This window comes from Leptosomus discolor, chromosome 7 (genome assembly GCF_034619465.1).
Source record: "Leptosomus discolor isolate bLepDis1 chromosome 7, bLepDis1.hap2, whole genome shotgun sequence".
NCBI classification, from domain to species: Eukaryota; Metazoa; Chordata; class Aves; order Leptosomiformes; family Leptosomidae; genus Leptosomus; species Leptosomus discolor.
Window position 1 is genome coordinate 7,205,123 of NC_141397.1, and position 25,419 is coordinate 7,230,541.

A 25,419-nucleotide genomic window follows, 5' to 3' on the forward strand; every position below is an offset into this window, starting at 1 on the left:
AGTTCTTAATTTTTTTTTTTTTTTTTTCCCACAGAAATCTTTCAACAAAAACATTATCTTTTTGGACTAAGTTGATGAAATAATAAATAAATAAATATTGAACTAAGACGGATAGTATTACACATGCGCAAAATTGATCTTCAGATTTTGACCAGTGTAGACCAACTGGGATTTCCTTGAATTAATATATTTGGAACAGAACATTCATTTGTGTATTTGCCTTTTAATGTTAGTAATGTCCCCCTGAATTAGCACAGCCATTAGGCTCAGCATTTGTCGCACCAGTGTAAAAGCCATCCTGACACCTTCCCTTCAGAAAGTCAGCCTGAAAGAAGCCATCTGAGCGTGCTGAATGCAGGGTTTTATCTTCTCCTTCAACACATCTTTAATGCTTTGAGTTTGAGGAAGAGCGAAAACAAAGAAACAAAATGTCCCAATGGAAGTTTGTCAAGGAAGGGGTTAAAAAAGTGGAATCTTTGTGACTGTGAAGGGCTGAATTATCTTCCTGACACCAGCAGGGGTTGCTGTCACTAGTTTGTGGTTGTCACATTCCTGTTATGCTTGACCTTGGAAAGGCTTAACAACATAGTCTGGATTTGATTAAGGGAATTTCATGTTTTTCCTTTGCTAGAGTCACCCCCCACCTCGACAAACATTTAAAAATGTTAAGAAGAAAAAAAAAAGAAGTTTGGAAAGCAAACATTTTCCCAAAAGAAATTTATAGTTCAAATTTACACCAAGTTCGCACTAACTGGAGCAGTCCAGGCTTTGAGTGCTCTCTGTAAACCATTAGTCACTTCCCTGGAAGAGGCAGCTTTTTATAGGCAGCAGGATAAAACAGGCACAGATGTGTGTGTAATATTAGAGGCTTTCACATGTACCTGCATTTTTTTTTTTTCCCCTCAATCATAGAAAAGAGAAAAGAGTGACTATAGAAAGAAATTAATTGAAGCCTTGGACTTTCTTCGGTTTTGGACAGCTACCATGAAGATTGGTTTAATTAAAAGAAAATATCTTGTGTTGTGGATTTTTGAGACTGTGGCAATTTATATCACAAAGAAAGGAGTTCTTTTAATTTTTAACAGGTTCGGTTTTTTCACTCTACAGGACTGTGATTATGCCAGCTGCCCATGAGTTTGATCCAGAGATTGTCCTGGTGTCAGCAGGATTCGATGCCGTGGAAGGCCACGACCCTCCGCTGGGCGGATACAAAGTCACAGCTAAATGTAGGTATCGTCACAAGGTGCATGTTTCTGAGTTGGTATTTTTTCTAGTTAGGAACCTTGTTTGAAGTCCAGCTTACGAGCATATTTATGTTTTGTGAGATGACATCCGTGCCGCTGAGGGCAGGGTCTGTCCGTCAGTTAATACCCAGAGATGCCCGTGGAGCTGCAGGTCTCTCCCAGCTCACAGAGTGTGGAAATGAACATGTCAGTGTTTCTGGCTCACTCCTGTCTGTTCCTCTTGGCATTTTTGTCTTGGCTTTTTAAAGTATTGCTTTTCTGGCATTCAAATAACATTTTAGAGGTTTCATGCTTTTCAATAGGCCTCATTTTCCAAATGCTGGAGTAAGTTATTTCTCTTTAAATATATATTGAAGATTTTAGACTTTGGAGGCCTAAATCCAATTTCATATTGCTCTTTTGTTATTGTAATCTTTTCAGCTTGATGGCATTAATCCTGAATTACATCAGTGATCATGAAGGCCAAAGTTTTCTAAAAGATTACTCTGTTGGGTCTCAATATTTGGATGTCCATTTCAGTCCTGCAAAGTGTGCACTCATGGCAGAGATTTAATACTTTCTGAAAGACAGGTCTGTGTGAGGTGTCTCATATGTAGCACTCCAAAGTCACTAGCTCTTAAAGGATACTGTGGCCAAACTGATTCTAAGCCCAGGATGTTAAGCAAGGCTGGGTAATGTACTAACGCTCTGTACAGTAACGTGCGCTGTAACATCGCTCTATATATATCGCTTTCCCTGAGACATCACAAAATGGTTTCCTAATGCAATGCTGTGCATAATTTTCTTCAGTATATCTACTTTTCTTCAGTATATCTCAACAAATACCATAATAACACTGAAATAGTTATTAAATATGGATCTCTGCTGCTAATGAGAAATGCCTTGGGAAATGTCTGGAGAAGTTGATGAGACCTAATGACATTTAACACACTGCACAAATGGACTCCAGCTCAGAGGATTTTTGTCCTTCTGACCTCTGCATTTTGTTATAGGTCACTAGAATGAAGTTGGTGTTTACCTCAGGAGGTGCAGAGAAAAGGCACATATTTTTTATTTTCTTTTTAACTGCGAGCTGCACAGGGTCCCCTGATTACCACGGACGAGAGGATAGATGGAGAGCTAGAGGGACTGTCCATAGCGGCGTGCTGTGGAAAACAAGAATGCAGAGAGCAGTGCAAGGGCCTACCCTAAGACGCTCACACAGGTGCTAATGCATCAGTGGACTGGAAAGGGAACATCCTTGTGGCTGCAAGCAAGGCATATCGAGTTCTAGCACAGCTTTTCAGTCTGGCACTAGAGAGGAAAGAAACATAGCAGCCTGTATGCATGCTTGAGTATCACTGTGTATAATGACTTTTAGCAAAATATTGTGCATGAAAAAGCCCTTTGTAAGAGGTTTACTCACTATTTTTCTCCGTAAGTGTGATTCCTGGACAAGGAGATGAGCTTCCAACCGGTACAAAATAGATATTTTGTTGAGAAACATTGTATAATAATCTGTATTAAGCAGCTGAGAATGCATGCACATGACCCTTAAGTACATACGATGCTCTAATAAGATACTTTGGCATACATGAGGTTCTGGCATAGCAGCTTCAACAACTTATCTAGAAATTGCAATAAGACTCAACTTTTCCTCTCAGGTTAGACTGAATTTCACCCTGACAGCAAAGAAAAGCTGTTTGATATTGGAATCAATCTTGATTTTCATTCATAAATTAATTAATTAACTCTTCACGACTTTTTTAAGAAACTGAAATCTTAAAAAGTAAAAAAGAAAAGTACATTTTTTAATATAAAAAGCTGCACATCTACAAATTGCACATGTGTCTGTAAGCAAAAAAAGGTGATTTACAGTAGATGGCTCTTGTTTAAATTAAGGGAAAAGCCAAGATAGACCCAGATAATGATCATGCACCTGAGGGATGAATAAAGCTTTTGTACAGAGCCAAAGGAATTTATTATTTCCCCAAAACAAAATTCTCCACATTCCACCATACTATTTCAGAACATAGCATACTATACGTGGTATGTAGAAAAAGGAACAATGTATTAAAAAAAATAAAGTCCAAAGAGAAACATTCATATTAAAGACTAAAAGTATATATTCATGCAAATTTTTAATATAATTTGTTTGTAATATTTAGAAATTATGCCCAAAATAAGTACATGACATTAAAGTTTAACCTGTAAATATTCTTTCTTTATAAATCTTTAGCACTCTGTGTATACTTAATACATTGATTTTTCTGATTTCTGTGACCAAATACAACCTTTACACATATGAATTAGGAAGATATTGACATCAAAAAAGAGAAGATGTGTCCTTAGCTACTAACCTTGCTGTTAAAGAGATTTAGGGAGACACTAGATTCTTGATAAGAAATTATTTATGCCTTTTCTTCAGAATACAATCAAAGAGAAAAAAAAAAGTAAATGTATTGACAATCAGCATCCCCAAGTAATAAAGTAAAAACCATAGGATGAAGATAACAGATTGGACTAATTACAGCCTTGGAGTAACCATATAGCAGGCAATTACAAATATTGGTGTACTAAATCTACACAGTTTGAGAGGTGTAAATTATAACGTGCTTTAGCCCAGTATTTTGATTTTTTGCTATATCGACATACAATCTGGTTTACTGAGAAGTTGCCATTTCTGATTAGTTAAAAAACCACATCAGCAACAAAATAGTCGTATATATTTTCGCAGCTGATTTTAAATGAATAGGTGTGATGTGCGTGTCAAGATTTCTCACAGTGAGGTGACTGTCAGCTCCTCTAGAAGGGTGTAGGATGGAAGGCCAACCAAGATGAGAGATGACAGCAGAGCTAGGAGATATCCCTCTCACTTGTCTAATTTATCTCCAGTCCCATTCAGTAAGGAAATCACTAAGTCTTTTTCCATTGAAAAAAAAGAAATAATATTTTAAAAGAATTGAAAGGGAAGTGTGAATTTTTCCTTTCTTACTGCATTTTTCAAACCACTTTCCGTAAGTAAATCTTTTTCTCTGACTGCCTTTGCACTTCGTCCTTGTCTGTTGATTTTTTGAGGAGAAAAGTTTTCACTAAACTAGTGAGTATTTAACTAATTTTTACCTGGCCCCAAAACAGATTTTGTTTGGTGCAATGTAGAATTGAGAATAAGCATTAACTAAAACATTTGTTTCAATCCCAACTTTGAGGATTTCACAGGCACATGTTTCTTTGTGTTGGCTCTTTTTTATCCTTTGTTCCAATCCCCTCACTCAATAAAGTGCTACCATTTCAAAAGGTGCTTGTGTGCACACCTAGGTACACATGCACATATTGAAACATGTACTTAACCCGTATGCATAAACTTTGTGATGGATTTTATATTTTGTTAAGAAAAAAAATGGGCTTCAAAGACTCGAGATGACTGGTGACGTATGCAGAACATTCTGCTGCTGGGAAGTCCTCAGGCCTTTGGTACCAGCTATATTCCTAATATCTTACTAAGAAAAGGCAAGCTTTATTGACAACACCATTCGTAAGACCACCTAGCATAATTAGAAACAGTAGTTATACTTTTGAATGCACAGCCGCTTTGTCCTGAAGAAGGTCTTCCCAAAAGAAGGGGTTGTGTCTGAAAAGCAGGTTTGCTTTCCAAATATAACTCTTTTTTCTGATAAAGTTCTCATCTCCACTCACAAACTTGAACTCGCCTGTGTCCTTGTGCTATGATAACTGCACCAAGTTTAACATCAAAAACCAAAGAATAGAAAGCAAGGCACACAGCACGTTAAACCTTTCTGGTAGTCCTCTTGGCCCAAGGTCTTGCATCAGTTATAGGTGCCAACTCCTGCTCAGGAGTTTCTCTACTGTTTTGTAGGGTCATCGGATTGTCAGGGATGTTCAAGTATCTCAGATTTTCTTCCTATGGCCCTTCTCTTATGACTCAAGCTTAACTTCATGAGCTGAAATAGCAGAATATCTTTCATATTGTCAAGTCCGTCTTTAGTATTGGCATAGCTCTGTCCACGTCACTTGGTTAAACCAGTTCCCCAAGCTGTGTGCTGAAGGTGGATGCAGCAGCGGGAGCTCTCGCATGCACAACTCTGTTGTGCAAAGTAACTAATGATGTCATTGGGATGCTTTGTTTAGATCAGGGTTTATAAAGGCACTTTAATTTTACTGTAAACTATACTCAGACAAGAGGAAAACATGCCCCAGTTCCTGACTAGCCCAATGTTTCCTTTTTAATACTAGAAATATATTACTTTTTCAATTAAGTAACAGATAAAATATCAGCACAACATATTATATATTATAGAAACATAGCTGTATCAAATCCACATTTTGTACTGGAGTAGTAAAAATTGTATTGACAATAAAATATAAGAAAAGTAATGGTGGAAGAAATAAAAGGGATAAATGAGCTTTATATTTAGAATAGTAAGGAGATGCCTAAAAATATGACTCTACTCTTCCATCTTATCCTGGTGGTGCTTAGGTGGAACTACTGAAGATAGAGCTGATATATTCTGTGCTTTATTTTATAGTTACATTTTACAACCTCTGCTAAAATGTATTGTACTATCACACCATTTGAATTCTGCAGAGTGAACAGGTCTGGAAAAAAGCTGCCAGACCTGATCGTAATTTTGGAAGTTGTAAGATCTTGTAAGAAGAGCACTGTTTCTAAATTTAGCTGTGCTGACTGAAGTTCCCCCTGTAACACTATCCTGAGGTGAAGTACTTTCTCTTCGGTTTATAGAGCAGCCCTTAGAATAATGCTTGCATTAAAGTCACTGAGATCACTTTACTGTTTGAGTAAATATTGTACATAATTGCTCATTAAATGGTGACTGTTCCATAAAAAGAATAAAGTAAATAGAGAAGTGTCAAGTAAGAATGGAGATTTTTTTCAGGGTACTTATCTCCCTGAAGTACTGGGTTTGTTAAGGGCTATGATGATTTACTGGAGTTTTCCTGTTGTTTTACGCTCTTGTTCCAAAGATGCTATTTGACACCAGAGTGAAAATAAGATCAGCAATTAGCAGTAGGAAAAGATACCACCGCAGGCATTTAAAGAGTAAATTATATTTTGTCAGTTTGGATACCTGTCTACCGTTATGCCAAATTTGTGACGCAAGGTTGATGCAGTGTCTAGAATATAATTGACTCTAACTAAGCTGATTTGCCACATTTAAAGTTTTTATTTGAGAAAATGGCAATAACTCCCTTAGCTTATCAAAAGCTGCATTATGCTGCGATACACTTCATTCAAGTGGGACCAATGAAAAAAGTGCTAAAGTTATGAACAGTTTCCCTCCTCATGGGCCCTTGGCAGGTAGGGCTTAGAGGACTTCACTCAAACAGTGCACAAGCTGTCTGATTAATCACAGCAGAGGAAACAATTAATGCTCTAAGTTTATTCCCAAAGGATATGTCAGCCTAAGTGGTAGAAATTAATGTGTAAAAAGGGTTGCTGACTTACATGTAGCCTACAGGTCTTGCGCTGAGGAATCTCTTCTCATGGCTGGAACTGGTGCTTCTCAGAATACAGAAGCAGCCAGCTTGAACTGGTGCCTGTCCTGCTGGTTTCTGCTTTGCCCTTCACATTTCAGTTCCAACTTCCCACTGGGAGTAATGATTTTTGGTAGCAAGATCTCTGAATGTAGCATACATTGCTGTAAAGAGAAAAAATACCTAGCATCTCGGGACAAGCAAATTCAGAGGTAATGTGGACAGTTTTAATAATGGGATGACTGATCACAGAAACAAAGGATCTAGCACGGTGTATTTGCCATGGAAGGCTTTAAATGAGGCTTATAAATAGATGGCTTACAACATCCTTACAAAGAGGTATGCCACAGCACTCTCAGCCATTAGAGGCTTCATGCAATGAATGAATTCAATGACCAGTGTTTTCTTGAGTCTTCACAATTGTCCTACTGTATCTCAGAATTCTTTCCAGTTTTCCACTACATGTCCTGTGTAGCATATATGTTAGAAACAGAACAAAGGAAAACGCTAGAACTGCATATCACTGAATTCAAATGTAGAACTGATCTGGGTCTAAGCCTGGTACTTCAGATATGTTTCAGAGAAAAGGTTTCCTATGTGCCAGCCTCACTATTTCTAAAATATTCTGTGTGACTATTCTGAGTATTTCAGCTACTGCAAATGACAGATGTTTGTTGTCTTTTTTTTTTTTTTTTTCCTGGAAGCACTTAGTTTCTAAAGGAGTCCCCAAATAATATTGTAACTATCTGCTGGACAGTACCTTGGACTGACTGTGAGTTGTTTAGGGTAGAGTGATCGTAATGTCTTTGGGTACTACACTTTCCACATTCTTGTGATTGTCTGAAAGACTTCCCTGACACTTGGCTCCAAAAATGAGTCCTGAATGGGAATACTGGGGCCAATGTAATTGGTAAATGTTAAAGGAAAGCAGGCAAAAAGAGTCCATGCAAATTGACAGTTGATCAAACAGAATAGTAGTTTTGACTTCGTAGCTGTTTAAACACAATTCAAGTCTCTAAAAATAGCATTGCTGTGCCTAATTTCTTCTCGTCACAAGCAAGAAAGACTTTTTGACTCAACTATCAGCACAAGAAGCTATGATCGTGGAAAGCCTGGCGCTAACTGCTTCAGAGTGCAGTTCCCATAGATGGTGTGAGCTGCTCCAACAGCTCATTACTGTAGAAAAGGGTGTTTGCACATCCCTTCCCTTTCTGAGTTGTCCGCTACTTGCCTTGCACTGGCTCTGGTTCTTGTCAGATCTCTGTATAAACACATGCAGCATTAACTCACCAACCCACCAGAAAACTTAATCAACCAAAAAGTGGGGAGATTTCTACTGGGCTATGAAGCTGAATCAGATGATGGAGGGACCAATGTATGCCACAGCTAGTGGAAGAGGGGCAGGGACAGTAGAGAGTGATGGAGTAGGATACCTTTTGGCAGCAGAAACCTGTTAAATTAACTCGGTTGCCACATCTGCCTTCTTGTCTGAATTCTTCTGAGGTCAGATTTTAATGTAATCTGGTTATCTTTGCAGTGCTGGAGGTGTTAAGATGGTTATCCAGCAGGATGGATCTTGAGCTTTTGACTCAGAGCTAAAAGCATTGGAGGTGGGGTGGAGCAATGGTAATTCATATAGTTTTTCACAGGGGAGTCTCCTGATTCATATTAGAAATTCTCGTTTTTTTCTTTTGTCTCTTTGGAAACTACCGGGTATTCAGTGACCGGCAGCAAGAAAATATGGCATCAATACTTTGCTTCTAGTTGTTTGCTTTGGAAGGCAAAGTCTGGGTTTTCTCTAGGGTGATTTCTTGAATACTAATTGAAGGGTTGCTTGGTACAATACAAAAGGTACAGTACATCTATCAAAATAGATGACAGGTTCATTGGTGACTCACCCTCAGACACGAGTATTTTCTTAGGATTGATTGAGAGAAGGAAAGCATTATGATTTCTTTTTCCTCCTAGCCCACAGCAGTGGTTGCCATAGCATCTCCTATGGCTTGGCATGGCCATTGGATTGTCCAGCCTCCCAAGTCAGATTATGCTGCATTTACTCCTGCACTTGTACTGCTTAAATTCACTCTTGCACTGCAAATATCAGTGAATTATTTGCCAGAGACTCCAGGATCTGGTACACTGCTGGCATTTGCATTACATGTACATTTCTCAATATGAAATGTAGAGTATTCCTTCTGTGAGGAAGAGTAGTCTGTTGGATCCTGTGGAAATTGAGCAGAGATTGGAATTCACTGTATAAAATCAGCATCCTCTCTAGGACATAGCATAGTAAAAGGCAGAGGTGAAGATATAAGAGAACAAGTCCTTTTTTTTTTTTTTTTTTTTTTTAGATTTCCATTTAAAGAAGGGATTCATGTTTGGAGAAATACAGAGAAAAATATGAATGGACAATTCTAATGTTGCCTTCACATGCTGTCGAGTAAGCATGTGTCAATGACTTGGACTATGGCTTTGAACCAAAAGAAACAGATTGGTGAACAATTCACCTCATTTACTGAGGCCAGGGAAATCCTCTTCTTCAGACTTTGGGTCGCTCATGTCTGACAGAATATGTATTTAAAACACACATGAAGGATTCAGAAATCTTAGCACTGATTTTGTTATTGCCCAGTGTTTTCAATGACTGGCTGGTTAACTGGTGTGCCTTCCAGAAAGGGTCTACCTAAGCAGGAGGTAAGAGCAATTAGAAATATTAATAAATAAGCGCCGATCTTACCTGCTCTTTCACTTAGCCTTTCTTTCTGTAAATCAGCCAGGAGAGATTTCCATTTTCCACTCCTGCTCCTGCCCCTAAACAGAAGATCTGTCTGCTGGCGAGTTAACGAACTCATACAAGTGAAAAACCACCTGTATACTATGTTCCAGATACTCACTGCTGATCCATCTGCAGAATGCATCAGGTGCCAGTTCCTTGATTTAGGGCAGTTGCTGGGGACAGGGCAGAGGATAGATTACAATGGGAAAAAAGGGAATCTACAGAACCATTAAGAATTATTTTCCCTTTTTGGTCATCTTCCCTTATCTCTTCACCTACTTCTTGTCATTTTTTCTTTCATGCTACAGCGGTGACATTGGCTAATGGCAATAACTGATGTGGGGAGTGCAAAAAAAGTTAAAATTGGTGGCATCTTCTCTCAATTTTGAAATTTAAACTTAAGAAATCTTTTCCTTATTGAAATCAGAAGACTGTCATTTAGTAGAAGAAAAGGGAAAATATTTTTTTTACTTAGGCTGTATTAAACTTGTCAGATTACAATTTAAATACAGAAAATTAAATCTAAGTTTTTAGGGCTATTTTGAAACTGATGGAGCTTGACACGATGCTCAGCAACTTGCATGTGTCTTTCACAGGATTGGGTCCTGAGAGAAAATTGTTGAAAGGCATCTCCAAATGTGGATTTCTCCATAACAAAGTGTCTGATCTTTTATAGCATCGTTGCATTGGGAATTAGGCTTGTCTTTGGGAATTTGTAAAGCCTTTAGTGGAAGAGCATGATTTATGTCTTAGAATTTAACTATTCTCTGTAATAAATAGAAATGTGCCACAAGTATTTACTTGGTTGCGCCATGGGAAAATTTTTAACATATTGTTCACAGCTTCAGAACGCCATAAAAGAAGACATGTAATTTGCAGACCGGACTATCCTTTGTGATTTCTAACCAATATATTTGATTAATATCTTTCAAAAGAGGCACCAGCCAAAATGTTTACATCTCATTAGGCAGAGAAGAAGGGAGCACACACAATTTTGATTATGAGCTTGGATGGTTCATTTCTTTGGGCTTCACATCCCTACTACTTAAGGCAGACTGTAACTTTAAGATGTTATCTCTCGCCTGCGCAAATAAACAGCCAGTTATGCTTTTTATGGTGGGTAGTTCTCAAACCAACAGGGGATTAGAAGATATTAGCTGGAGTTTGTGGTTCCCTGCTGAACTATCACGGGGTCCATGGATTCCTGTCCTGAATATTTCACAGAGCAAACACCTCTTATCTGGGGTGATATTCTCACACTGGCCTCTTGGCCATGGACTTCAAAAGCTGATCACAGGGAGGGCTAGAGAGGCAATAACCCTTAATATAACAGTCTGTCCTGATAGGGACAGACAAGGTAAAGGTAAGGCGTCTCTGAAGTTTGGTCTTGTGTGTTTAGCCCCATGGGGTGATAAGGGGCCATCTGTTTTTTTGGTCTGCAAACTCATCTTTTTCACACTATCCCAGTATCAAGTACACTTCGGGTCTGACTGGTATCAGCACCAGCAAGTCTTCCCTGATCTGAAGAGATTTCCTTGGTATTTTTAGCTTTGATCCCAAGCAATTGACTTAGTTGCTGTTGTGTTGGTTTTTTTACTCAAGTAAACACATACAATAAAATATAAAAGTTTGGCACTATTGGCTCAAAGAAAAGAAATTATTAAAATAGGATTTATAACAGGTATGTTAATTATTTGTCAGTAAAGGGAAATGAATACTTACCCACGTGATTAAACTCAAAACATTAATTCATGGCAGTTTCACAAAGCCACATATTCTTCAGCACCACACGGGACGCTTGCACTTCTATTAATTGTTCAAATAGCATATTGATGCTACCCACCCATTCTAGAAGTTAAAGACCACTGATTCAGACCTCAAAAAATATTGTGAGAGTTATTAAAATACTACACAGTTTTCTTTTTGTTGTGAAGCTCCCAGGACAAAATTCCTTCATACTTTAAGCTTTTCCCCGCAGCCATTTCTGTGTCAACTGAACAGTGAGATTCCATTGCCATCTCCTGATTATAATAGCTTTAATGCAAACACTTAGTACCAAGAAATCTGCAATAAAATGGTGCAAGTTGCCAACACCGGCACATTTGAAAAAAAAACATCCCTACCTTTTTTTTCAGCACTTTAATTACCTTTGTTTGTTGTTTTGGGGGTGGGGGGCTGAGGGGGTTTATGGAAATTGTTCTTGCTTGTACCAACTAATTGCCATAAAATTGCTGGAAATGCAAGAATGTAGGTCCTAATCTCACAAGCTTTTAGTCACTTTGAGCAGTCCTGTTGATTGAGACCACTCCACCAACCTGATTAAGATTTACTAAAACATGTAATGTTTATAGGGACAGACCTTGCATTGTAAGTAAAAATATGGTACAGAGACACACGCTAAAAGCTCTTCAGAAACATATTCACATGAGAAAGCTATTATTTAAATACTTCCTGAAGTTTTATAGAGTTTACTTGGAAAGGAAAAGGAGTAGTTCTGCTGTAAAATAAATACATTTGAAATACATTTAATAGTAATCTATTTACTTCAGATTCCTTCTTTTCTCCCCATCATTGATTAGGATTCATATACATTAAAATGGACCAAGGGACAGATCTTGGAAGATCTTCTTCTTTGGAAGAAGAAGCTAAAAATAAGTATGTATCCAGAACAACAAAATATTGCCAGTTAATCAAAATTCAGTTACTTCCTGGTTTCTGTTTATGATAGTAAATGTCAGCTTGAATTAAACATTTGTTTCCTTTGACCCATAGTCTTATCCCTTTTCCTGAGATTGCTCTCTGTAAGAAAGATTGGCTCTCTACTGAAATGGTGTCTGAAAACTTTTCAGTATCTGGCATTGCATCCATTTAGGTGCAGTTTGGTTGTGAGGGCTGGTTTCTAAATCTGTTTTTCACTTTCTTAAAATGGATTAGCATTCTCTAGAAGCAAAATAAAACAAAGCTGTTCCATTTGATAGTGGAATGTTTACTTCAGTAAAATATCTGGGTCTTAAATGTGCTAGCTTAAAAATTATTTTCCTAACGTGATTACTTAACATCGGATATGAATTCGGTGATCCTGTTGTATGGAAAGATGATCACTCACATGTATTGCCACATAATTTATGTTTTCATTTGTGATTGCAGTTAAGGCATATTGTGTATGGTCTGCATCTTATTATTAAGCAATGGTCAAGGTTAGCAAGAAATAACGTACCATTTTTTGTGTAGTATTTTTATGCTGCCAAAAGTAATGATCAATTTAAAAACTGAGTTATACAGAAACACCAATTAAAAAAATTATATATTTTCACAAATGTGTTTTATTTTAAAAATTTTCCTATTAATACCTTTCTTTTTTAAATTAAAGACAAAAGGTGTTATTATTTCTTTCTGTTAAAAATGTGTACTTTCTAAAAAACAGTAGAAAAAATGAACAAGAATCTCTTTAATTTATTTTTTGTAGAAAAAAGGTGTTGACTAGTAACAAATCAAATCCAGTTTTTATTCTTTGCCTCTATTTTCTTTCTATTAAAAAAGCCAGTATCTGTAGCCTCAGATATCACTATTGCAAAGAAAGCCTTTATTTTCAGTTCCCTCCAAGTACAGGAAGCGTCTTTTATGATTCCTATGTTGCAGGAACAGCTTTGCCGTAAAATCCTGTTTGAATATGGTTGCTCTGTGTACTAACAAATTTACAAGAAATTTTGTGTAATCAGCTTTAAAATAGGTCCATATTTATGCCCAATATTTCAAAGCATCTTAGCACACAAGGAAAAGTGGTAAAGTGGAACCTAGTATTGTTGAAACTTCAGAAGCCAGCATACACAGGTTGAAAGTAATTTTTCGTTCACCCAAACTTTCACATAAGCAACCTTCTTAAACCTTCATCAAGCCCTGGGAAAAACAGTAAGGAAAATCTATTGATCAAATGATAAGGTGTTATTTCAAAACTTGTAATTTAATTAACAAATATGCTACATCAAAGGAGATATCAAAAAACCTGTGATGTTTATATGACCTTGTGAACAAAACTTTATTTTTCTAGTGGTGTCAACTGCGTCAAATGAAGCTTTGTAGAATATACATGAAGAAGGTGCATATGTTCTGAACCATCTAATTTTTTTCTTTTGACGTTTTTTGGGTGTATACATTCCCGCACACAGTGCACACCTCTGGGAATTTCCCAGCATGCCTTTTGAGGAAAAACATAGAGGTCACAAAAGCTGAACAGAATTACTAAGCCAAGATCTTTAACGGATATGGAAAAAAGTAGTCGATCTGAAATGTTTGCATCCACCAGGAGTTTCAGTCCTTCCACTTCATTGAGAGTTGCTGGTTTTTTTTTCCCAAATCACGTTACAAATTTCGAAATTATCTAAACTGGCACTGTTTTTTATAATGTTTTAGGTTACTGGTAGGGAATAAAGAAGATTAAAAAACACTTAAGGGGGTCTGTGCAGTTTTAATAGCTTGAGTGAAACAAAACACCAAACAGGATGTCTTTGTCCCCTTTGAACTTGAGGCATCACATGGACATGAAGCTACTGAATTGTCTGATTAGTTATGTGGTGCTGGACTCCCAGTGGCACTTAATGAAGATAAGTTTTTATGCAGTCCTTTCAAAAAAGAACGGGAAATTGAATCTGCCTGATCAAATTTAGTACTTTATCACAGACATAGTGAAGTTGGGAAATGGAGTGAAAAAGAAAAGAAAAAGGGAAAGAAAGAAGAGAAGAGAAGAGAAGAGAAAAGAAGAGAAGAGAAGAGAAGAGAAGAGAAGAGAAGAGAAGAGAAGAGAAGAGAAGAGAAGAGAAGAGAAGAGAAGAGAAGAGAAGAGAAGAGAAGAGAAGAGAAGAGAAAAAAAGAAAATTCTAAAACATGAAATAAGAAGAGTGTCTTTCATTCAGACCAAATGAGACTTTCCTCATTGCAATCTGCATTTCACAGTTAAAAAAGAAAGGAAAAGCAAGAAAGACACTGCTAATTTTAATTTTTTGCATAAAATTTTCACAAAGACTTACAGATGATTGGTCTGATTCTTTTATTATGTTCCGTTACATTCAAAGAAAAAATTTTAATTGATTTTAATAGAACTAGCCATCTGGTAACGTTACAAGGGTACCCATAGCAGAATTACTTTACTCATATGGCCACCTCTAGCACGGCGTACACTGACCATCAGAACTTGTCACATCTAAACCCAGTATTTTTAAGAGAAAAAGTGGAAAGTATCTTCTATTCCAAGGTAGGACATATACTTCAAGCAGAAACTGAGAGGATATATTTAGTTGAGTAAATAGTCAGCACTGTTCTAGATATATTTCATATGAAAGACAGTAGCAGTCTTTTGTGTTTGGCTGACTATTGACAATTAGAGTATCATAGACCAGATGTCAAACATTACATCTTGAGTAACCTGCTTTTTCTTCAAAACCTGCCCATCCTTCTTGTTGTTGTGACTCAACTACTTAATTTAGTTCGTTGGATAACACTGTCCTTGCTCGTTATCTGGTTTTATTTTTCATTTTATTAAAATTCTAGTGAAAGACTGAGAAATATATTGGTTTGCTCTGAATGTTTCCTTAACATTTAAGAAAAATGATACACAATTAGTAGACCCTGCTTCAGAAGAGCATCAAAAATAAGGATATAATCAAAAAAGTTCAGAGAAAGGGCTTATCAATACTGCAGGAATGTTCCCTAGTCTATTTTGTTATAATTATATCACTATGTTACTGAACTGTACCTTCTGTGTTAGTTTCAGATCAATGACTTGTACCACTTACTACCTTTGGGAGGTTGATCTGTGCAGATTTCGCTCTTGGAGCATGTCCCTAGAGATTTGATTGTCATTTGCTTCAAATTGTCTCTCTAAGCAATCATTCCACTCTTTAGAATGTCTCCTTTTGGAAGTGATATAGATATTTATGGTGGCACTGTTTGGAGATATGTCAACTGCTAACCTGAAAGAAAGGGCCTGAGAGCAGCAAATGAATTCATGATGGCGGAGAACGTTTTCCCGAGTTTCAGTTGGAAAATCCCAGGTGTGAGGATGGCAAGGCTGCATGTCAGGCATCCGAGCTGGAGCCATTCTTTTGACTGGGAGGTTAACTTCTAAAACACCTGGACAAATGGACAAATTCCTTTTTTTCTGGGATATCTAAAAGCCACCCTGGTAAATGCATACCACTTACCAAGTTTTTATCATGTTATTAGCAGAGAAGTGCCAGTATATTCAAGGGAAAAGGAGAGTGGAATAAAAATGCATTCAGGGAGATTGAGCTGATTACTGAGCGGACCTTAAAAGAGCTGACGACGGATGTCTTAGCCAAAGAAAGCAAGGCGCAAAGTGGGTTGATAGGATAACAAATATTTTGAGTCAGAAGAAGTGTAGCGTGAGGAATTGTTACTGGGAGTAATGGAACAAATTTGGCATAGAAATCCTCTGTCTGCATACAATTATTTTCAAAGTTTATGAATCTGGAAATATTCTACAAGGTATTCATAGATGAATAAGCTTTAAAGCTGAAAAGATTATTAGTACAACATGTTAATACGATTTTTCCTTGTTAAAGTAGAACAACCATAATTTCTACACCATTTCCATGATTTCTGTATAAAAATACCCCTGCTAGCTGGAGATTTGAATCATTATTACAAATATATTAGATAGTATTATTAGATATAAAATATTTTGTAAACAATTCCCTGATAACTATATGATTAATATAGAAATATTTCATTATTATATTAATATTATAGCTAATATATTATAAAAATAATAATTTGAAAGCAGGGCTCTGTAACCTACAAAATCTCTAGCAAAAGTAGTTTGTACTGAGGTGTTAACAGAGGCATAGTCTATTTATTCTAAATGCATTTGTCTCTCATTTCGTATATACCTGAGAGGTTTCTCACTGAGCATACGGTGCTCACAATGCCAAAGCATGACCTTGGTAGATGACCTGCCTTGATGTAAACAGTCTTTCAGAGCCGTAGGTGAGCTCTCCTTCTCTAAGTTCGGCTTTCTGAACGTTATACATCTTAATAAGAATGGATTTGTCCATGGCAGTCAATACAGAGGGGTGTTTGATTCCAAAGAGACCTTCATCCTTTTTGAAAATCGGTGCAACAGATCTTCCTGGGGAGATTCCTCTCTCCCCGCTGAGTAGTAGCTAGCCTGGAGAAGTAGCAGGGGCAAGACAGCTAACATCTCCTTGGCTAAAGGTAGGGGAGAAGAATCCTGATGAATGTTAAAACCAAAGGGTTTTTTTTTCCCGTCCAGCAGTGTTTGCTCCAAGATGTAGAAAGGTCATGCATTAAATGAACTCATAAGCAAGTTTTCTGTTAACACAGCCCTAGTTGCTAAAATTAATAGTTAAATTCCATTAAAATAAAATAAACTGCAGAACCTTCTATGCCAGTCAAAATTTTACACAAGTTCTTCATATGGATTTTAAGAGAGGTTTTGTGGAACCCAGAGGTGTCTTTGCAATAAGCTTACCACTACACTTCACAGGGAAAAACTATTTTGACATAAATCCAGGTGTCAATGCTGGTGATAGGCTATTCTGCTGGTTCTGTTATTTTGCAATAACCCGTGAATGAGCTGGAACACAAAAAGAACTTTCTCCTTTGATGCAGCTGTCATTGTTTCACTGTTAAGAGTAAGCAGTATTTTAGAAGGCATGCAGAGATCAAGCATATGGATATGAGATGGTGAAGGTATGGGAAGAGCTACAGTGAGTCAGGAGGTCCCCAGTAAACTCCAAATACATAGCTGTTAACCTTCCTGCAATGCCTCAGACAAAGTCCAGCTCCCTCGTCAGCCCCTACTTCTGCAGCTCCCCCAGCTATTGTAAATGCCCTGCACATATCCTACATGCACACTGGTACTGTATACATATATATGTGGGCTGACAGTTAGGAACTACGTGGTTTTTTAATGTTCTGCTTCAAACGTCTGGACACTTTAAGGACTTAGTCTCTCTAGAAATCATTTTCAATATGTTCTGAAGGTAGACTACAATTAAAACCAGTCTCAGCAGCACATGGTGTTGGTACCTTTAGATGACACTAGTACGCCTAAAATTTTCCAGGCAATGGAAGACCCTAAGGAGGAGAAAAATTATAAAGCCAGTTGTGGTGTTTTTGTTGTTGTTTCAACAATTTAGTCCTTGAGCTGAAAGAGAGAGAGAATAACAAGAAAAAGCTGGCCACAGAACAAATAAATATGGCATTGGCTCATATTTATTACAACACATTGGACAAAAATGAACAACGGCAACTATCAGCTTTCATGCACTTCCTTGGAAAATGCCAGCGTTGTGTAATCAACCAAAAGGACCACGTATACCACTGCACATGCGCAACCCAGAAGGGGAGTCCAGCAAACACTAGCAGAAAAAAGACATTTCACGTGGAGGTCCTGTTTACTTGGAATATTTATTGCTTTAGTCCAAAAAAATCAGTTTAGCGTATCACTGTGCATTTTCTACTCTTTCGATTTTCAGAAGAATTCCAATAAACTCATTTTGCTACTGAATGGGGATGATATTAGAAAGCACTGCTCAGAGACTTCGGGGGATAGGAAGGAAAAAAGAAAGGTCAATGCAGAAGAAAAGGCTTAGATGAATAAAGGTATGTCAGAGCAAAGCTTCCCATGAAAGATTATTGAGAATAAAGCTTTTTTTAAACAAACATAAAAAACAATATATAAATCAAGAGCACAAAAGCCCTGTTTTATGATTTTTTTGGTGCTGTTTAATTTCTTTATATCTTTTTTTGCCATTGTTAAAAAACAGCCAAAACTTCAAAGGCAAGCTGCATGTGTTCTAAATCAGGACTTCAGCGCTGATGTATGACAGCACAAAAATTAAAACTAAATAAATGTGCTGTCTAAACTCCCATATTTCTCAAAAAATTGCTTTAAAGCCTTTAAAAAATTAGAATTATTGCTTGATCGTACTTTACCAACCATAATGTTTTCACCAGAGTAAATGACAAAATATTATATTAAAAAGAGAGAAAGAAAAAAGAGTGTTCTCTGAATATATCTGAACACCTGTATTTGGCTGTCTTGTAGTTTTGTCAGACAGGCAAGGGGGAAAATGAAACTTTGCAGTGATTTGTCTGATAGTGGATATGGACTGCATAAATTCTCAGCTTACCCACTGTTTTCTGGAAGGCTCCTTGACAGTCAGGGTAAATCAATGAAAACAAGGCAGTATGTCTATGAAGGAAAGAATAACATTCCTGGTTTATCACATAAAAATGGTTGAAGAATGGACAGATTCTCATGAAAAATTGTTTGTGCAAGTTTTTTACTATTTTCTTTTCAAAATACGAACTTTGTAATAGGTCAAGTTGCCATTCCATTTTACTTTACTGTCTTTGGACATGATCTTGCTGTTTTCTCTCCTTAAGTGAAATGGCATGTCTGACTAAAGGTGTCTGGCCACAGCACACCAGTTAAATCTGCTTGCAAAAAAAAATGCAGGACTGGGGCCTTTGTGGCGTCCCTTTTCCTCTAGCCTTTACTTTTACAATGGCCATTTGCTGTTCTTCTACTCTCGTCTTGGTTTATATTGACTCATTTGTTTTATCAGGTTGCAAAAGCGGCAAGTGGCCCAGGCAAAAAGGAATGCAAATGCTGTTCTTTTTAGTAAACATTTCTTTGACTTTTCAAACTAATTCATCCCATCCCTGCTCATGTCACTTTTTCATTTCTTATTAAGAAAGAGTCACAGTCTCTAATTTATGTTCTCTTTTAAGTCTGAGGAGTGGTACTTCTTTGCAAAGATTCCTGGATATTTCTGTGATCAAGAGAACTGGTTATTTAGTATTTATCACTTTATCTTAATTAATCCCTATTCTGTCATATGTAACATTTCGATTACACAGCAAGAGAGCAGATACTATAGGATGCCATTTTATGAGCACTAATAAGAAATGGATAATTAAGGTTAGGAAGTCAAAGTAAACAGTGTGCAGGGAGCCTCTAAGCTGAACATAACATTTGGCAAATGCTAACATATGTTTACAAACAGTATTATGAACAAGAAGCAGAGCTACGCTATCTGAATTATTTATTTGTAATTAATACTTCAATCAGTTCTAATAACGTATAAAAGATTTGCCATACTTACATATAATATAAGGACAGGGATAATAACCTCCTAGTGAGTTTGAGATACTCTGGACTGCCCCAACTTTAACCACCCAACCTTGGTGTCTGGATTGAAAGCCCAGATCCCTGAGATGGCCAGTGAAGCCTCCAGAGGATGACTCGAGAGTACCAGACCTCTCCAGAAGGGGCTAATCAAAAAAGTCTCTCAGCCTAAGAGAGATTTGAAGAATCTCTCAGGGTTAATTGTAGCTTTTTGGATATTTACTAAGTGCTAAAGTTCCCTCTCCCACATATGGACTTCAGAGTTTGCCAAGATTCATCTTGGAGCCAGTTACTTTGAGGTTTTTAATGCACACTACTGATATAGATAACACATTTTCAGTTTTGGTAAATTTTCTAATAAAGGCTTTAAGATGTTTAATCGAGGAAAGAGTTTGTCACTGTTTCCATACAGATGTCACCTAGAACACATGGATGGAAGTGACATGTGTGCTTTGCATATTGAACTTTTTAAATATGGCCTGAAATTTTCTTTATAGGAAAAAATAATTATCAAGACTTTAAGATGCTGAATAGTGGAAACAAGTAGAAGTTACATCTATGTTGCCTATGTTTTCTCTTCTGCTTTTTTTTTTTTTTTTTTTTGAGAAGTCCTCATTTGTAGCTGTCTTTTGATAACTGACAAGGGCTGGCAAAGTGTCATTAACTTTTCCTATTATATTCTCTGCTGTTTAATGAGCTGCTTTCTCTTCTCCTCATTTCATTCCTAGTTAAGATATCAACAGTATGTGAAAATAAATAAATGAAAAATTTGAATCTGGATCCACCAAAAGTAGCATCAATAGAGACTCTTTCCAAAACAAGTTTTCCAGTTTGGCGCAAACTTTCATCCAGCTGTAGGACGAATTAGTTGCTCACTTTAGGCTCAGCTGAAATTGTTTACACACTCTTTCTTTGAAACTGTAAATCTAGAAATTACATATAAAAACTGTGTACAAAGGAACATTATTTGGGTTGTAAGGTCAATTGCTCTGAAGTTAGGCCAAGTGAGATTTATGATTGCATGTACAATGGATCCCTTTTGCATATGCTTTAAGATAGAGTTGTTAACTAAGTGAACATCTACTATTCTAGACCTTTGCTTTTCTCAGTACAGAGAGGACCAGGTTCAGATTGTAACTATAAACCACCCATAAATGTTAACTTCAAAGTTTCTGCCTAAATCTTAAAAATAGAGGAAATAGATGTTACTCTACCTTTCTTCCGTATATTAGTTTTTTCTGTTATCCTCATTTTTGTAATGAAATGCAGGCTTAAACATCATAAGCTCTGTTGTTAAAAGTGAGTGATACAAAAATGGCACCGTGAAGCCCTAGAATTCTTGTTTCCTGAACCTTAATTTCAGATTAAATAAAAATGTTTTTATTTTTCTAATTGTCCAATTTGTGACATCAACCAGGAGGTCACTTCTGCATTGCAACTGGCCGTGAAAAACCACAGCCACAAATTCAGACAAAGCTCTGATCCAAATATTAAATTGCATGCCCTATATAGTGCTCCCATAGAACAGATGATAGTCATGTTGAATCAAATTACTCTTGAGCATTTCCAGGCACTGAGGATGCAGGAAGACCCAGTACAACATGTACAAGAAGTACAAACATCCTAGTCTGAAGGGGTCACAAGGACTATTCCTGCCTGTTTCTTGGGCAACTGAAACAGGATAGGATAAGAAAAACCCACGTTTTTCTACTACCCCCTCTGCCTCCAACCACACATCTGCTCATTCACATCTATATCAGTCCAGTCATGTTGGATTTCACACCAAGGCAACGTCCAGGTCTTACTCTGATTTGTGTAGATTTTAGCACTAATATGTTTTTTATTAATAGCTAGCACCATCAAAAACCATCTTCAGTTTGGAAATTACTTTTTTCTTTATCTACCAGCAAGCACTTGTCCTCAGGCATGTATTCTACTCGGATCTGAGCACTCGGTGCTTGCAAGTGTTATAATAAATACATAGATTTACTGTTAGAGTGCACAATGGGCATGAGGAAAAGAAAATGAAAGCTTTTTTTTTTGTGCTCTTTGTTAAAAAGACTTCCAGGCCATCTTTGAGCTGTTCCAGGTTGGGCTAGGTGTATGCCAAGGCTCATCAGCTTGAGACGGAGTCACACATCAGCTGGGAGGGAAACAGAAGCTGCCTTTTCCACTGCGTCTAAGGATTCATATATATGGAAAGGTAGTTTGAGTTTATTTGTGATGACCTGTTAGAATAAGGCATGGTCTGGTAAGATATATACATAGCTAAAAGGTTAGAAGGAACAGCTTCTATTGGCTTCTTGAGTCCAGATGAGTTCAGGAAACTGTTCCGCATTCACTGTAAAATCTCTGTTCTGGTTGTAAAAATACAGATCTCCAAATATGTGTTTGAACTTTAAAGTGGATTTCATTCACAATTTCTAAACTTATTTTACTACAATTAATAGAAGGGAAATGTTTTACTTACTTGCCAAATTTTGCTTACAGTTCCAGAGGTATAAATCCATTGCAGCCATGGGATTACTTCAGATTTTGCCTCTGTGACAGTATGGTAGTATGTCTGAATAAATGGCAAGTGATGTGATTGGTCCCAGGGAGACTGGCTTATTTAAATATCTTATTTGTTTTGAGTATAATCACTAACATTTTTGCCTACACATACAAACCTGTAACCTGAAGCACGATATATTTTCAATTTAGTGCCAGCTGCCTATGTTTAGACCTTGTTTGAGTTAGTAACTTGTCACTGAGGAATCCAGAGTTCACTGCAGACAGAATCTGAACCATTTTCACATCAATATAGCCTCACCTTTCTCTGTGTATAAAGGATGCAGAAGCATATCCCTAGTGAAGAATTCCAAAATGCTCTGTACCCCTTTGTGGAGATAAGAACGTAAGCCCTCTCTGCTCTCTTCACTTTCTGCCCATTCCTGACGGTCATAAGAAAATCTAATTCCTTGAAAATGTTTAGTTTCATATTCACATCCATTTTTGTTCTGGCTCGTCCACTCAGTCATCCGGTAATTTTGCTTACACGCCTTTAGTGTCTTTTAGTCACAATGTATTTATTTGTCATCTTATTTAATAACAGTCTCTTTTATTAACCCAACATACCTTTTATCCTTTTCCCAGTTCTCTGATGTCTTATTTTTGTTTTCTCTCTCATCGTTAATTAATATTAATTAATTCATTAATTCCCTCTAACATACTGTCCAGCTGTAAAATTTAGGTAAAAATGGTAGGAAGATGCTAGAGTTCAGGTCCATAACCATTTATTTTATGAAATGAAATCAGCACTTTGGCCAAAACTGAGAATGACTAAAAAGTGCATCCTTCTCTGCAGGAGTGACCCCTGCACGCTCTGATTATTGGAGCTGTTCTGACTTTGTTATTTTTCCTTGTTGATCTTCTCTATTTATCTGTAGTGAGACAGTCAAACACCTTTGTTGCCAGGGGTTTTCTAAGTGGCTTTGCTATGAAGTTTGGATAATTTTTGCCCAAGCTTTCAGCTGTTGTGCCTCTTCAGCTTTGTCAGAAGGAAGAAGAAATGCCGTCCTTATGTTGCAGTTTGGTAGATGTTGTTTGCTAAGTTCTGGGAGTTTTGAGCTCTGGCATCAGGTTGTTTCACTTTGAGCTGATAAAACTCTGGAGGGAGAAACAGTAGCTGTTCTGGTAGTAGACTTTCAGCGTCTCCATTTAGAAAAGCCAGTGTACTGTTTTCCCTTGAAGAAAAAATTACTAACGTTGCTCAAGAAACAGTATCTTAACAGTGAATGAACGATTTTTGCCCTGTTACGAACTTCCCACTTTTAAGGAGAATGACTAAGATGACTGTGGTAATGCAGCTGCAATAACATCTGGAGTCCTCAAATTACCTTGATACTAGTTAGCTGGATTTAAGTCTGAGTGTAGCATAGAAATGTCATTGTTTGTCTTGATGTTTCTATTGTTCAATGAAGATTACCAATTATTTCAGGTCTGCCAGGTTCCCTTAATACTGCTGTCATGCTGTGGTAACAGCATGAGATAATGATCATTTGCTTACTTACAGATCCTGTAGAATCAGGTCGTTCCTGAGTGTCTCTGCTCCTCACTCTGAGAAAATCCAGGAAGTAGTACTCCATGACTGCTCAGCCACATGAAGGCATTTTTCACCCAGGCCTTGTTATGATCATTGTTTTAAGTTTCTTCAAGAAAAGGTAGAAACCCACTGGATAAAGAGTTCCATGAGGGTTTCTGGAAGACTAGTTCTCAAGGGGTGACTAGTGCGTCATCACTCAGCTGCAGAAGCTCACAAAAGGGCTGTTTCTGAGAACCGTATCTCAGAAGACTGGAAAGACAGGGATGAGATATATGATATTCTAAGAAAAGATTTTATTTTCATATGTGTTTCCGGGGGGAAGAATTTCTGGGTAAACAGAGGACACTCCTATTCATATTAACTTGTTCCAGATCACGAGTTACATTGTGCAGGAAGGCCTCTCATTCACCGAGCAGCTGAACCTGGCCCCAAAGTCTACAAAATGAAAAAAAAATAAAAAAGAACACCTTCACTCTTGTTCTTTAAAAAATTTATGTTCTGTGATGAGGATGAGTCACGTATTTCATTGTGAGGAACAGCAAATAAAAATATCTTCTACGTATTTCCACCTCCTGTGCATCAGAAAAAAGTGGCATCAGTCCTGCCTTCACCTGAGGCCCACGTGATTCCTCGGCACCTTTTCTTGTGCTCCCAGCAGGTTAAGGCTCTTGCAAACTCTGCCGTGTAATAAGACGAGCGACAAGGTTCTGACATGACTTCTTTTTGCGGGAAGAAGGCTGGATAGAGCCACCTATGTCATTCAAATGGTAGCTACATTTTCTTTTACTCTGTGGGATTTTACCTGCCATTTCAAGGCATCTGTGTGTCCTTTTAACAGTATGAAAAGGGACAAAGAGGCTGTTGTATGGGTTGAAATCACATCCTTAATTCTTACACATTTTTGTAATAGAACAGCATAATAGAAAGTTTCTTAATGTAATTTATTTGGAAATTGCAATTAATCAGAAAACTGTAAGGAGTCAGACAACAAACCTCGTTTCAATACCATTTCCTTTAGTGAGTTTTACACATTACCTTTTCAATAAGTGGTGACAGGCAGTGCATTTCTGGGTGATTATAGCATATGTCAGGTGGGGTTAACGGGCACAGGGCCAGAAGGAAAGTGAGTAACTACTTGAGATGTACAGTAATCCCTTAGAAATGCACTGCCTTATTCCCTCCTGATATTACAAAATGATGTTTCTTAAACAACGTGATCCAAATCCTGAGGGGTGCTAGACCTCTGATACTAATACTGACTTCACCAAGAGACGTTATGCCAAATTGGTCAGGAAATAGAGTATTTACCTCAAGTCTATCCACCTACAAGAACCCGTCCCCAATATGCTTATTGTATCTATGTCCCTAGTCTTGGAATGATGAATGATCTACATCTGGAGGCCAGGTCTTGAGATAATGGTATACTCTGATTAGCACTGGCTAAGGAACTAGCGCTTAATTTAATGCGGTATGTTGATGTGGCAGGGTCAATAAATGACTGCAAACGAAGTGAGAGCCTTAATTTGTAGACTGAGAAACTGTGTATGTTGGAAAGATCATTTAGTCCATGCTGCTTTTCTTGGCATAATTTTGTAGACCATCTTCAGAAAATGGCAGTCAGATCTCAGCTTCTGAGTGATGGGCTTTA

At 37.4% G+C, this 25,419-nt stretch overlaps 1 protein-coding gene across 5 annotated transcripts in view; it reads left to right on the top strand.

Annotated features, from left to right (window-relative positions):
• The window catches only part of HDAC9 (histone deacetylase 9), a 276,738-nt gene that overhangs the window by 219,806 nt on the left and 31,513 nt on the right, over nucleotides 1–25,419 (top strand). For all 5 annotated transcript variants that reach the window (XM_086468227.1, XM_086468228.1, XM_086468232.1 and 2 more), the window contains one exon: nucleotides 1,108–1,226. In XM_086468227.1, coding sequence (XP_086324353.1) covers nucleotides 1,108–1,226 — 119 coding nt within the window. The remainder of the gene's footprint in view (nucleotides 1–1,107; nucleotides 1,227–25,419) is intronic.